The following is a 13,841-nucleotide window of genomic DNA, read 5'->3' on the forward strand; positions in this document are numbered from 1 at the left end:
ATGTAACTATTGTATTATGAATGCAATTAATGCCATAAAGAGGTAGAGAAAAACCAACATAAACTGTCATGAGTCTGAAAGATTAATTATAACTTGTTATTAAATATTCTTTCAAACTAGGCTGATAAAATGTCTGAGTGAAGACCTGTTTTTGGCGAGACTGATCTAGCACCTCTTACCTTCAGAACTGTAGCGTAAAGGCCTTCCGAGAGAGTTCCGGGCTCCATCCTTCCGAGTTTGAAGTCCGTTCACTGCAAAGTTTCCAGGACCTGAAATGGCAACACAGCAACCTACACGGGCCTATTTGCTTGTCGAATTCCTTAACCAATAGTCCCTAGACTCCCTAGAATTAATCTTCAAGAGTGACTTCAGGTACCACTTTACTTTTTATATGCAAGAATCGAGCTTGCCGACTACAAGCCAATTTGCAAACCAGACAGACAGACCTGCTATTTCTTAAGTAATGATGCTCTCTTACAAGATTACACAGGAGACTCCAATCAGAGGGTTGCAAACGTGAAGCAGCTGTCACTTTCGGCGCAGTGAGATGTCCTTACTTCACAGGGACAGCACGAGCAGCGAATGACGCCAGTGGGCACAGCTTTCTTCCCCAAGAACAGTGACTCCACAAAGTCGCGTTTTATATAACACAGGGGTTTAGTTATTATAAATTTCAAAACAAAATGAAGGAATTTTCACATATTTATAACCTTCAAAGTACAATGTTAATACATATGTCTGTCAGTTAGAAATAACAGCAGTTAGGCTACAGGTTGAACACAGAACCAGCAGACAAGTACAGACGTGGGAAGCAGTAGTGGTCCAACGGTCACCATTATACATGAATCTGTTTCTTCCAGAACGTTTTTTTTTAAAAAAAAAATTAAAATTTCAGTATCATGAAATATTAAAATAACATCCCCAAACATGCCACAATCACTATTCACAAATAAAGTTAAAATGAAATATACAAAAACTCATTTAATACTGTTAAATAACAATAATAAACTACAGGATTTCCTGAACAGAAATGAGAGGACCCTGAATGTTTACAGTGAATGGCAGGACAAAAATTAAGTTATAACTATTTTCATGATATAAGGCAAAAATGTACATGACCATTTCAAAATATACCAATTAAGATTTATAGTTATAGGATGCACTAACCAATAGTCCTAACAAATGAACACAAATGCCTAAAACACTGTTAGCAACACCAAAGTGTCTGTGATGCTCAAGGAGATGCATAATTCAAGTTAGTGTCTTTGATGAGCAGATAATACCCACAATGCTTTAGAGCAGTCCTCTGGGTTCTTATTTCTCATTTCTAATTTATCATGGCTCATTCGAAAGACAGAGCACAGCTCTCAGCTGATCCCAAGTGAATGGTATTGAAACACACACAGCCCAAAATGAAGCATTGTCTAATAAAAGAGATGTGCTTGAGACAAACCGCAGCAAGGCCTTTCCTGCTGGAATGGCTTCTATGGTCACAATTTAACTACAAGCGCAGTGTAAAGAGTTAATCAAGAGTAGTAGCACACAAATATGCACCAGACAGTTCTAAGATGCGGAATAGGTAAAAATAAATAACTTGGTTTTTAATTTATAGGTGTCTCAAGTGAGAATTCAAAAACGTCTGATATTCACTTGCTTGAATCAACTCTCACACACTGCATGCTTCTTGAACACACTGTGCTGCCAATCTCTCAGCTACTCTATTGGCCAATATTCCTACAAAATTATATGTAGCACGAACTTAGGGTGTTCAAGATGGCTCACGTTTTAACTGCTAAGCAAAGCTAAATATACATTCCAGGAAACACTGCAGTTTAAGTTTTAAAAACAAACAAACCAAAAAAAAAATGCATCAGTAAAACAATTTGTGAGGAGAAACAGATGCGTTCACATATAATAAAGCCACTGCAGCTTCTTCAGGCATTCGGCTGTTGTGTTAAATAAACAGACAGTAGTTATCTAGCAGCAATGATTCCGCAATAAATAATGCACTGTGTTTCTCAGTCCTGCACAAATCTGCAGCCACAGTTACACTGACAGCTGTAACCTACTGGCTCTACTGGCAGAGAAGACCTTAAAACCAACTGTACAAAAACAACTGTCACACTGTGACGACAATATAAAAACAATCCGTAGGTCTGAAATAAAAAGACTCCACTGTGAAGAGGACAGTGTAGACAAACGGAGAGTCCAAGTCCAGCACAAGAAATAACTGCCTTCCGCTCTGAGTCCATGACTGATAAGAAAGGCTGGGGCTGGGCTTGAAACATGTTACCAGACTTAAAAGAGCATGCTCTGTCTTCTGTTCTTCCCATGTCCTAAAATATAAAGTCATCTCATGAGGCAGTTCAAGGGTCAGTGTTTATCCCACATACAGTACTTGGTGACTCTAGGAAGCTAACGTTCCCACCAGCAAAGGCTAATATTCCATGGTAAGGGTGATGAGCACGCTCTTACACGACCCTCCTGCTGACGGGGTCAGTCTACAGCAGCTATGCTTCCAAGTGATGAACCTGAGGACTGGGCAAGCACAAGGTGTGTCTTCTGCCTCGGGTCCCAGGGATGGCGTGTGCAGTGATCAAGGCAGGCCACTTGTAAAAGGTCTCTGTGCCATCTGCAGCCTTCAGGATCCCTGACTTGACTGAGTCAATTGCTCTCTGAAGCTTGACTGAGCTGCCCCCAGCGCACAGAACAGTAAGTATGTGGAATCCTAAACATACAGACTTGTGGGATGCACTGTACACCAGTTTTTACAGCAGTGATCTTACGGGTCAATTTAGAAACCCAAAGCTTGGCTCCACGCAAAAATTCATGATCGACACGTGAAATGGTTTATGACAAACACACCTGTCTCTGGATAGGAAGAATTTCGAAAACCCGGGTCCTTTTGCAACTGAATCTCTTTCAAACTGAATATTGATACGCCTAAAACAAACAGACAAAAATAATCCGATATTAATGACAATACTGTATCAACTGTAACAAAATATTCAAAACTCATACAGTGACTCAACATAAAACATCTGTACTGCCAAGGTTTTGGCACCTGGAAGATTTCGCCTTTGCTCCTATGTTCTAAACAGAAAACCAAATGAAGTTATCCCCCTTAATACCTGTTCTGTCTGACTCTGTCTTAAAAACATTATGCAAGCAATGTTTCTTTACAAAGAAAATTACACTGTTTCAGGACTTCCTGGGGTTGGGAGACCTAATCAAAATGCATTCCTGGGTTCTTGCTCCTCCAGTCTTTGTCCCCTTACGATGGCCTGCAGATATCAACCTTGAAATTACCTTCAGATGCTTTTAGTAAAGACGGCATCCATTTGGACAAGAATCACTGAATCAAACTGAAACTTGGTATGATAGTGAAATACGCCCCTTAAAAGAAAGGACGGCGCAGTAGAAGCCATCTGTAACCCCAGTACTTGGAAGGCGGGCTGCTGAGGATACCATACACTCAGGGGCTGCTGGCTTACACAGTGAGCTCAGGCTAGCCAGGACTATAGAGCAAGACAGCATCTTACAAAAGACTTATGAAATATACATACTGCCTCTCATTTCTAACCTCTGCCAGAGATCATTCTTCATTAAAAACAAAAAAACAAGCAGATTCTACGTGGAAAGTCTTGTGGCTTTTCTAAACTTCTCTCAGGCTTTGCCACTGGCCGTTACCTGAGCCTCGGTTACCAGGTGCTACTTAGCAAAAGGGAACGGGGAAGTGATAAAAGGCTTTCCCAGCTGTGCCCCAGACGGTCTCCCATTTTCCCACTCATTCCATTCTAAAGTAAAACACTGGACTAATTTAAGATAGCATGAGCAAAATTCAAGCATGACCTCAGGCCTGGGAAGTTCTCTGCTCTAATGATTTTGACAACAGCTTTACTATTTTCTTAGGGAGAGTACGGCCAGAGTGGAGCCTGGGGATCTGAACTCGGGCCTGCACGCTTGTGCAGCAAACCCCTCACTAAACAACCTGTCCAGTTCCAGATACTGAACCAGATTAAGCCTGAGGATGATATTATCACATATTCTAATTTAAGTCAAGTAAGATTAATGATTCACACTCAAATATTACCAATTTCTTAACGAGTAGAGACAGTGTCTTCAATGGTTACAAGACATAACTAAGAAAAACAAGACATACACCTTTCTTGGAAAAATGATCTGATTACAAAACTGGACTAAAATTTTAGGTATAGAAATCAACAACCATGTTTTTAAATCCCTAAACATTCCCATCTTCAATCCTAGACAAATGAAAATAAAAGGGAACAAACGTGAGAGTTTCTTACTTTCTGGCAAAGCATGTATTCTGGGTCCTAGACTTCTGAAGTACACGTGCTTCATGGCCTCTTCTGCTGGAACCCTTTTTTTAGACTCATACTGTGGAAAAGCGAAAACCTGCTTCATTAACCTTTTCTCTAATTACTGTAAAAAGCTGAGAAGGATAAACTAGTATTTAGAAATATTTTAAAAATTTTTGATTATTCAATATGATCATTTTTCTAGCATCAATTTAGAGTACTCCCAATACACTCATAATAAAAAATTAGATTCCTTGTATGGTGTGGGAAGTTCTTCTGTATATGTGTTACTTTTATTGGTTAATGAATAAAGCTGTTTTGGCCAAAGGCTTGGCAGAATACAGCTAAATGAGGAAAACTAAACTGAATGCTGGGAGAAAGAAGGTGGAGTCAATGAGTAGCCATGTAGTCCCACCAGAGACAGAAGCCAGACGAATGGAACTTTACCCGGTAAGCCACAGCCATGTGGCGATACACGGATTAATGGAGATGGGTTAGTTTAGGATATAAGAGCTAGCTAAAAATACGCTTAAGCTATTGGCCAAACAGTATTACAAAAAATATAGTTTCTGTATGATTATTTCAAGTTAGGGTGGTTGGGAAACGAACTAGTGGCCTCTGCCAACACTTGTATTTTTCTAAAGTGATGAAAAATGAAAACACTCAATCTTTAACATTATTTTTCTTTGTGAACAGCAGTATATTGGACAAAATATGCCCAAAACTTTATACCAGCATCATTGAAAGATAAATTTCATAGCTTTTTTCTCCTAAATGATGTAACTCAGATTTGTTAGAGACGTTTATGCTTCCAACTCCAATAGACAAGTCATGAATCATGACTGCTCTAGATTTAAGTTAATTCCCCATTTTTCTCCCTTCTTCATTCTTTACTATTAATGTTCTGGCCAATGAGACTTGGTTTTAAAAAGCCTTTGCTTTCAAGATGTAAGAGAGCTAATGTGGCTGCTGCACCTTCGTTATCCTCGCTTCCTCCTGCTCTGGAGGACAATGAGAGTGATATTTGATGTGCAGCGTCCTGTAAGGCAGCAAGTGTAAGGAAGGAGAGAGCACAAGAGCCTGGATTTCAAAGAATATGGCTTGAGCTGGCTGAAGCCTTCCAGGAAGCACCATAAACCATCTTACTGTCATTGACAGTATATGAGGGGGTTCTTATTGATTCTGTATTTCCTGTAAGGAAAGCGACACAATGATTCATCTAACATTTATAAAATAAGATGTGACTTACCTGAAGAAATTTTGTTATCAACTCAATTCCTTCAGAATCTAACCTAGAAACAAAAAATACAACAAATCAAAAAAAGTCCATTTATTCCTTTATCTTAGCTGAGAGAAACATTGCATATTTACCCTCCAAATGTTTCCATTTGCCAAATTTAAGTGCCCTAAAATAACTACTCTTACTTCTTTCAAAGACCCAAATTTGTTTTAGCCCTAAAAGACTTGCCTTTACATTTTTTTGGAATAAATCATAAATAACCATTCAAAATTTCAATATTCTATAAAAATTATTAGCATTATAGAACTTTGAAAGTTAGCATTCTACCCCCAAATAAAGTACACTCTATGATAAGGAAATTTTAAACTAGGCACTAATATTCAGCATGACAATGAAGGCAGGCACATCAAAACATCACTGCCCTACCACAGAGATGAAAATACTGAAGACAATGACCCCAAAATGTATCAGCAGGGTTCAAAACAGAGGTAAGAAACCAACAAAATTATAGGAAATAACCTGCTAAGCAATGATTACTTAAAGTATTAAGTTCATAAAACTTCAGTAATAAGGACTATAAAACCAATGACATAGCCAATACGAGTCCTAAAAAGAAGTGTTCACAAGGCCTTTGTGGTTCTAGCTACAGGAGCTCTAGAATTCTAATATATACATTTTATATTCACTTTACAGTTCAATTCCATTTACACACTTTGGTGATTCTTGGCCACTGACTTATGAAAGCATCATGCCAATGGAAGGAATTAACTCAAATCACACACTGCTGAAAAACTATTCTCTATCATGGCCCCCACAGTGTAAGTTCATCTACTGAGTCTGAGGAGTCCCGAGATGAGTCCCCTTTTCACTTAAGAAAAGATACCTGGGTGCATGGTTAATTAGAGGTTGTGGCTTATATTTTGGGAAGTTGTAGTTCTTGAATTCATCATTTGAAGAAACACCTGGCCAAGTTTCCTGAGATGGAGTTCCTGAATTAAAAAAATAAATTCATGATAAGCATTTAAATCATATATGTGCAAACATATAAATAGGCATAACAAGGAAAATACTTAAAGAACCATATACTTTTATTAAATGATTAAACCAATAAATTAAAATATTACACATACATATGTGTGTGCATATGAGTGAGTGTGTGTGTGTGAACCATTGCCCTAATACATAAATATGATGAAGCTCCTTTTTTATCTATATGATACCAACTTACACTAGACGTAGTACTTAATAAGCAGGTCAAATCTATTTCATAAAATCTTTGTGAAATGAAGCTAAATGAGGAGTTACCTTGGAAGATCTACCCTGTGACAGTGAAGCCAACTGCAGTTATAATAGCTATGCACGTGTGTACACACATGCTTGACACAGTCCTTATTTAGCTAGCCAACTGCAGCTGTGAATGACGGGAAGAAGACTTCTTTCTTACCTAGTAGTCGAAATATTAAGTGCAGTTCATCTTCCACTGTTGACCCTGGAAACAGTGGTCTTCCAGAAGCCATTTCAAAGAAAATACAGCCAACTCCCCTTTAAAAAGTATCATAAAAAGAAAAAAAAATCAGCTCATTTACATACTAGGTAGCACAAGAATATTTTTTCTCATGATTATCTTTCAGGAGAAATTTAGACCAGCTACTAGAAAACTTTCTGCAAAGGTATTTTTAGATCCAACTAATTTATTATATTTACCACATCGACTTTCATGCTACTAATTCATTTTTCCTCTTAAAATGTCTCTTGTCTAAGATGCTCATAGACTAAGGAAATATTTAATAGTGATACAATGCTTACTACTCCTAAAGAAATCTGGGAGATAACCACGGCAATGGTAGCAGAGAGAGCATGAATGATTCATGACTCAGAGGAGTGCCGCCGGTGACCGTGGACGAGAAGGGAAAGGCAGGCGGAGGCTCAGAGACTAGACAGCATCATTTAGATACTGTACGACACAAGCAGGGTTAAGACACAGTAATTCCGTGAGGGCACACAGACAGGAACATGACACAAAAGCAAAGTACCGCACAGAAAATAAAATGGCACATTGTTATGGAAAACAGTATGGTGGATCCTCAAACATTTTAACATAGAATTTCTATGCCTCAGCAGTTTCACCTTTAGGTAATTATGCAAAAGAACCCAAAGTCGACTCTTGAAACAATACATACATCCGCATTCACAGTGGCATCATTTACAGTAGGAGAAAATGGAAGGAGCTCAAGTACCTATTCTCGGATGAACTAATAAAATGTGGTGTATATACACATGACTTAAGGAAGCTACACACAGTACTGATGAAGCCGAAATGAGCTGAGTAGTCAGTAACAAAAGGACAAACAACAAGATTTCACTTGTATGAGGTACTTGGGTCAGGTAAATTCAGAGACAAGTAGTGGAGTACTGATTATCAGGGATTGAATAGAAAGGTAGGATGGTGTGTTGGGAGCTGTGAGACCCCAGATCCTGAATTTCTTGTTAACAACTTGGTCCTCTCCTGATCTGAGTGCCTTCAGCTGCTCTGAGCACAAGACCTTCAGGAGTTCCTGATGGCAGGAGAGTGGTTTCTGGTGGGTTTGGCTGGGGCGTGGCTATCTCTATACAATCTGCGCCTGAACACAATAAAGGGGCATTCGTGGGGCTTTGGGATCAGTATTAAAAGGTCTGTGTGTGTCAGTCTGTCTCTGCGTCTGTATTCTCAACCTCCAGCCCCCTTGCCCGAAGCTTGCGAACTGGGTTCTAGCGCACAGAGCGCAGACACGGGGGCGTGGTGTGTGGCAATGGTTGATCTAACAGGTGAAGTTTCAGTTTTTCAAAGAGTAAACTGTTCTGAAGTTGTGAAGACGGACAGTAGAGACAGTTGTATCACAACGTAAACGAACTCAGTGTCTCAAACTGTATCATCAGACTAGTTAAAATCAAAAACTATCTTTGGCATATTTTATCAGAACTTAAGAGAAAAATGTCCTACAAAATGAGATGCAATTGTTCAAGACAATAACAGAAACAAATATTTAACTTATCAAGATATAAGAAGGAGCTGGGTGGTGGCGGCACACGCCTTTCATCTCAGCACTCAGGAGGCAGGAGGCGGGCACATTTCTGAGTTTGAGACCAGCCTGGTCTACAGAGCAAGTTCTAGGAAGGCCAGGGCTACACAGAGAAATCCTGTTTCAAAACAAACAAACAAAATCCAACCAAATAAAAAAGACTAAGAATAGATAGTAAACACAGCCATGATTCAGAGAAAGGAACTGCCTCTGGAGGCTAGGGCACACTGGGAAAGGAAGGACAACAAACTGTAATTCCTAATCATGGATCCCATTGGGTGGGGACAGGCATGTCAAATGGACACACTGGGCTGAACACTGGGCAGAGAGAAAGGAGAGCCAGGCTAACTTTAAAGAATAGCAAGTCGAACAATCTTGCTACACGAGACCATCTGTGTTGAGAAATAAGCTGGATTAAGTTGAAAAGGGAAGTTTTTAGACATTTATGAAAATCTGCAAGTATCAGATCGAGGAAATGTAATTTATTCTCGAGGCAATGATTATGTTAGCAACAAGCATGGAATATCACTGTCACATGGTGAAGGTTGGGGAGACGGCACAGTGGCCACAATGTCTGCTCACAGCATAAGAACCCGAGTCCAAAGTCTCAGCACCCACGGACAAAATGAGACAGGGCTGAGACAGAGAGCCCAGGTCTCGCTGGCCAACTGGCCTAGCCCAAACAGCAAGCTCCTGGGTCAGTGAATGACTGTCTCAGATCAATAAGTAATATTTTTTTTTAGGTGAAAGTGTTATCTGAACAGACCTCATGTTGACCTCTGGCCTCTATATGTGTATGCATGGACAGGTGAGCATACATACACATGTGCTCACACATACATAACACATACACAATAATGTATCAGAAAGAGCTTTGAAATTTTCATTACTTTTAAACCAACTTAAAGTAGATATATTCTACATATAAAGTACTTGTTTGAAACTGCTATGTCATATACTCTGCTAAGTGCTCTTTTGGTCTTAATATTATCTACAAACCTCTATTATGACTGCATCCACCTCCTATACTGAGGAAACGAAGGCACAGGCTAATAATGTGAAGGAAGCAGTTACAGTCATCGGTGGTAGACTTCATACTTAAATCTAAGCAGTTGTATTTCCATGCCTCAGTTCTTTAAAATGCCTCCTTAAAAATAAGTATTTACCAGTACGCTCTGTTAATAATTCTAAGTTTTGAATGACATCTCTAATATTTACCACATGTCAATCTGTGTTGAGTACTCTGAGGAACCGAGAAGCACGTCAGGTGGCCGATACCACAGTGTGACAACTTCATTTGAGTAGGTCTTGGTGGGAACTGACTTGGCTCTGGCTAGTCCTTTATGGAGAAAAGAAAATAAGAAATTAAATAGACTGAGATCCATTAATATGCTGAATTTCTTAGCTCCTATCTTCACTATGGTACATTCAAAGTGATGCCTGCTCTACAGCATCTTGAAACTTCAAAAAATTCGTTTTACAAATTTTATCGAATGTATGTGGTCCTGGGCCAAACCATAACGTAGTTAAACTAAAGACAATAATTGCACAACCAGAGAAGAAGCTGGCCGAGTGTCTGAGTTAACCAAAACTTAGGATATTTTCTGTTTGTTGAAGAATATTGATGCCAGAATTATTTCCTACTGAAATTAATCCAAAACAGGTCAATGACATGGAGATATAGTTTCCATGCTACAGCTATAAGCTATTTACCATTTTTTTAAACCCAAACTCCATATTTATTTGCTATGCCTGTTTTTTTTTAAAAAGTTAAGGACCTCAAAATCACTGGTCTATGATCAGCTGAATTACACTGGCAATTTTCTTGAGCCAATTTGGATGTTTCCCTTGAAAAAAACTCAATATTCTTTGTCCTTTTTTTTTTTAACATCTTCTGTGATGTGGGTAACTTTAGAGTAAGCGAGGCCTTGAGCTTTTCGGTGACATCAGCTGCTTTAACCAGCACCCACCCATCCCTTGCCTGCCTTGTGTGAACTCCACTGTGTGCTCGGAAAGACAGAAAGGCTCACAACCTTCTTGCTTTGCCACTGGCGGAGAGTTAATGACCCTAAGCTTCTAAATGTTGGTTGATAAGTTTACATCTGGGAAACATAACCTTATTTTTTTATCATACATTTTATTTCAAGTAACAAGGGTGCCTAGGCTAACACTGTTGTTATGCATAACTTTATGTGTCTTATTAAAATATTAAATAAGAAAAAATGTCATAAAATGGCAATTCAACACTTGATTAAATTGGTGTAATGTTGACACCATTTTATAAATCATTACCCTAGCATTCGAGTTTGGTAAAGTCATGTCCAATGAATTATTTTTCAACACATGTTGGGAGTTAGCAAGATACAAGATGGCTTTCTCATTCCCCTTCCTTGTTCTGAGACTGGTGTCACTACATAGCTCTGGAACTCACTCTGTAGACCAGGCTGGCCTCAGACTCACAGAGATTGCTTGCCTCTGCCTCCTGGGTGCTGGGATTAAAGGTGTGAGCCACCTCATATGTCTTGATATTAAGAATGGACTATGCACAACAAGACTGTAAATCTGCTAGGACTTAAGTATTAAAGCAAAACTGTAGTTACAATGTCCCCAGCACTTTACTCTCTTGGCCTGAACCGAGAGGCTGAATCTGTCAGGCTCATGGGACAGAGTCAGAACTTCAGTATTTCTTATGAAATTATATAAGCAATCACTTCCTAAATAACTGTGACAGAGTATTTGTTTTAAGCCCTTTTCTATCATTAATGGGTGTATATATTTTTGTTTGACTTTACCAGGTATCCGAATTTTACTGGTCATAAGAAAATAATGGAATTTTCAAAGGGACCAAGCCGAACTCACAAGGTGGAGATGTCATTCAGAGCTGGTGTCTGCCTACTACTCTCAGGGCTCTGACTCTGATCCCCAGCACCACTGAGGGAAAAGAGGAAGAATCAACTCACAGTGGAAATACTCAAAACTAAATGACACTTGCTTCTGGAAGCCATATGCGTATTTACTATGCCACCAGAAAAACATAAACACCAAGCACCAGAGACAATGATGACTGTATTGTGAGATTTGCTTGCTTGCTTGCTTTCTGGAGGTTAAAAGCAAAACTTTAAAGCATTAAATTCAGAGCGTTCTCAGATAAAAGACTGCTCACGGCCTGTGACATACCCTTTGCATGATTTCTGCCACTCACATTCATTTCCCGACTGAGGGTGAGGAGAAATAAATCAGCTTGGCAGAGAGAGGGGAAGGAGGAGCAGGGACTATTATAAGGAATTAATACAAATGTCACCCTAGGAGTGCTTACATAATCTGCGTAAGCATTCTCGATTAACTTGTGGCTTCTCATTTAAACTCGGGTAGCCACACAGGAGATCCCGTCAAACACACGATGAAGTTCTAAATACAAACGCCAGGAACAGCCGGGGCAAATTCACTACCCAATAAGAACGAGTTTAACTTATGACTAACAGAAAGCTTGAAAACCTCGTATTTCTGAAATGTCTTCAGTCCTTAAGTAAAGCAATCATAACTTATGAATACTTATAAATGCCAATTGTAGAAACCATATTGGAATTTAAAAACTAAATTTACTAAAATATTCAAATTCTGAGTATATAACACAAAATTTCAAAGCTACTTTACAAAATGTTCTTTCAATATAAAACTTTGTAAAAATGGAAGTGTGTCTGTAACATAACTATTTTATTTTCAAATCCCTTAAAGTCAGATTAGCTAAAGGGATATGGATAAACAGCTGCTAGTTAAGTCATCAAGCAATTAATTAAAAACAGACAACTGTGGCAGGTACATGGGGAAGAGCTTTTCAGAGGCAGTGGCTGGGTCTCAGGATCTGGTGTAAGCTTTTCAAAATTAAGGACCCCGACCAAGTGCTTTCATTTACATGGAGGGTTGGTATTTGCCATACTTATAAGCCAAAACTGAGAAAACTTAAAAGTATTTATTTACGGGCTAAAACCACGACTCAATCAGGTGCAGCAATGCTGTCGATAATCACACAGTTCAAGAGACTGAGACAAGAGGGTCAGGAGCTGGAGGGCAATGTGACACACAGTGGGACTATGCCTCAAAGCCAACGTATCTCCATTCCGTCTGCCGTGATGCTGCTTTGCTCAGTCACGGTATATGCAGGACAGCACATCAAATTTGCAATCGCTCATAAACACGCAACAAGAATAAACCCACAAACACCGAGAGCCGCCTCTGAGGCGCGAACCCCCTTCCGCAGCTGTGCTAGAGCCGGAGTGTGAGTCTGTAAAAGCTTGCATGGTAACTGAGAGGGAACATCTCCTGCTCTCAAGAGAGCTCATTGTGCTGGCTGGTGCTTTAACGCCATCTCCTAGCCAGTGTCACTTCCTGGTCATCTGGGGAATGCTGGCCTTTGAGTTATATAAATGGCTATGCATTTCTTTGAAATATAAAAATTTCATATTTATGTCACCACTTTATTGTGTCTAAATACCAGCAAGTTAGTAAATAAAGTCAAAGTAGAAGATCCAAATTTTCAAATATTTGAAATCCCAATATTTCAAATGTTTGAAAACTCAAATAATACTGGAAAAAAATACTTGCGATAGTTTTCCCTTTATTTTATTTACATATTTATTTGTGTTATAGTAATACTTTATCATATTATATACTATATAAATATATTGTTTATTAAAATGGCAAATCATGTTTAAACATTTTTGCAATTAAAATACAATTATATCGTTTTCCCCTTTCCTTTCCTCCCTCCAGCCCCTCCCATGTTATATGCTTCCCCGCCACTTGCTTCACATCCCACATTCATGAACTCTTTCTTTAATTGTATATACATATGTGTACACACTCATATAACTGTGTTTATATGTGTGTGTGTTGTGGGATGTTTAAACACTGTGTGAATAAGTACTGCTATAATTGGTGTAATAAAACGTTGAACGGCCAATAGCTAGAAAGGAGGTTTGTAGGGGTTTCTGGGGAGAGAGAGGAAAAGGAGGAGGAATCTAGGCGATTAGGAGATGCCATTGAGATGTGGAAATGAGTCAGACACACAGAATGGGAGAGAGGTAAAAGCCACGTGTTAAAACGTAGATTAATAAAAATATAGCCTAATTAATTTTAAGAGCTAGTGGGACAACCCTAAACTAATAGCCAAGCTTTCATAATTAATTAGTCTCTGTATTGTTCTCTGTGAGCTCCTAGTCC

At 39.0% G+C, this 13,841-nt stretch overlaps 1 protein-coding gene across 1 annotated transcript in view; it reads right to left on the reverse strand.

Moving 5' to 3' along the window:
• Window positions 1-638: 638 nt before the first annotated feature.
• Cdk17 (cyclin dependent kinase 17) overlaps window positions 639-13,841 on the reverse strand; it is a 77,600-nt gene continuing 64,397 nt past the window's right edge. The window contains exons 11-17 of the mRNA XM_075954875.1: window positions 9,840-9,960; window positions 7,007-7,104; window positions 6,446-6,551; window positions 5,572-5,614; window positions 4,311-4,401; window positions 2,866-2,943; window positions 639-2,336 (exon numbers count right to left, since the gene is read on the reverse strand). Of these exons, the coding sequence (XP_075810990.1) occupies window positions 2,299-2,336; window positions 2,866-2,943; window positions 4,311-4,401; window positions 5,572-5,614; window positions 6,446-6,551; window positions 7,007-7,104; window positions 9,840-9,960 (575 nt within the window). The 3' untranslated portion in view covers window positions 639-2,298. The remainder of the gene's footprint in view (window positions 2,337-2,865; window positions 2,944-4,310; window positions 4,402-5,571; window positions 5,615-6,445; window positions 6,552-7,006; window positions 7,105-9,839; window positions 9,961-13,841) is intronic.

The sequence above is a fragment of the Microtus pennsylvanicus genome, chromosome 20, assembly GCF_037038515.1.
Source record: "Microtus pennsylvanicus isolate mMicPen1 chromosome 20, mMicPen1.hap1, whole genome shotgun sequence".
NCBI classification, from domain to species: Eukaryota; Metazoa; Chordata; class Mammalia; order Rodentia; family Cricetidae; genus Microtus; species Microtus pennsylvanicus.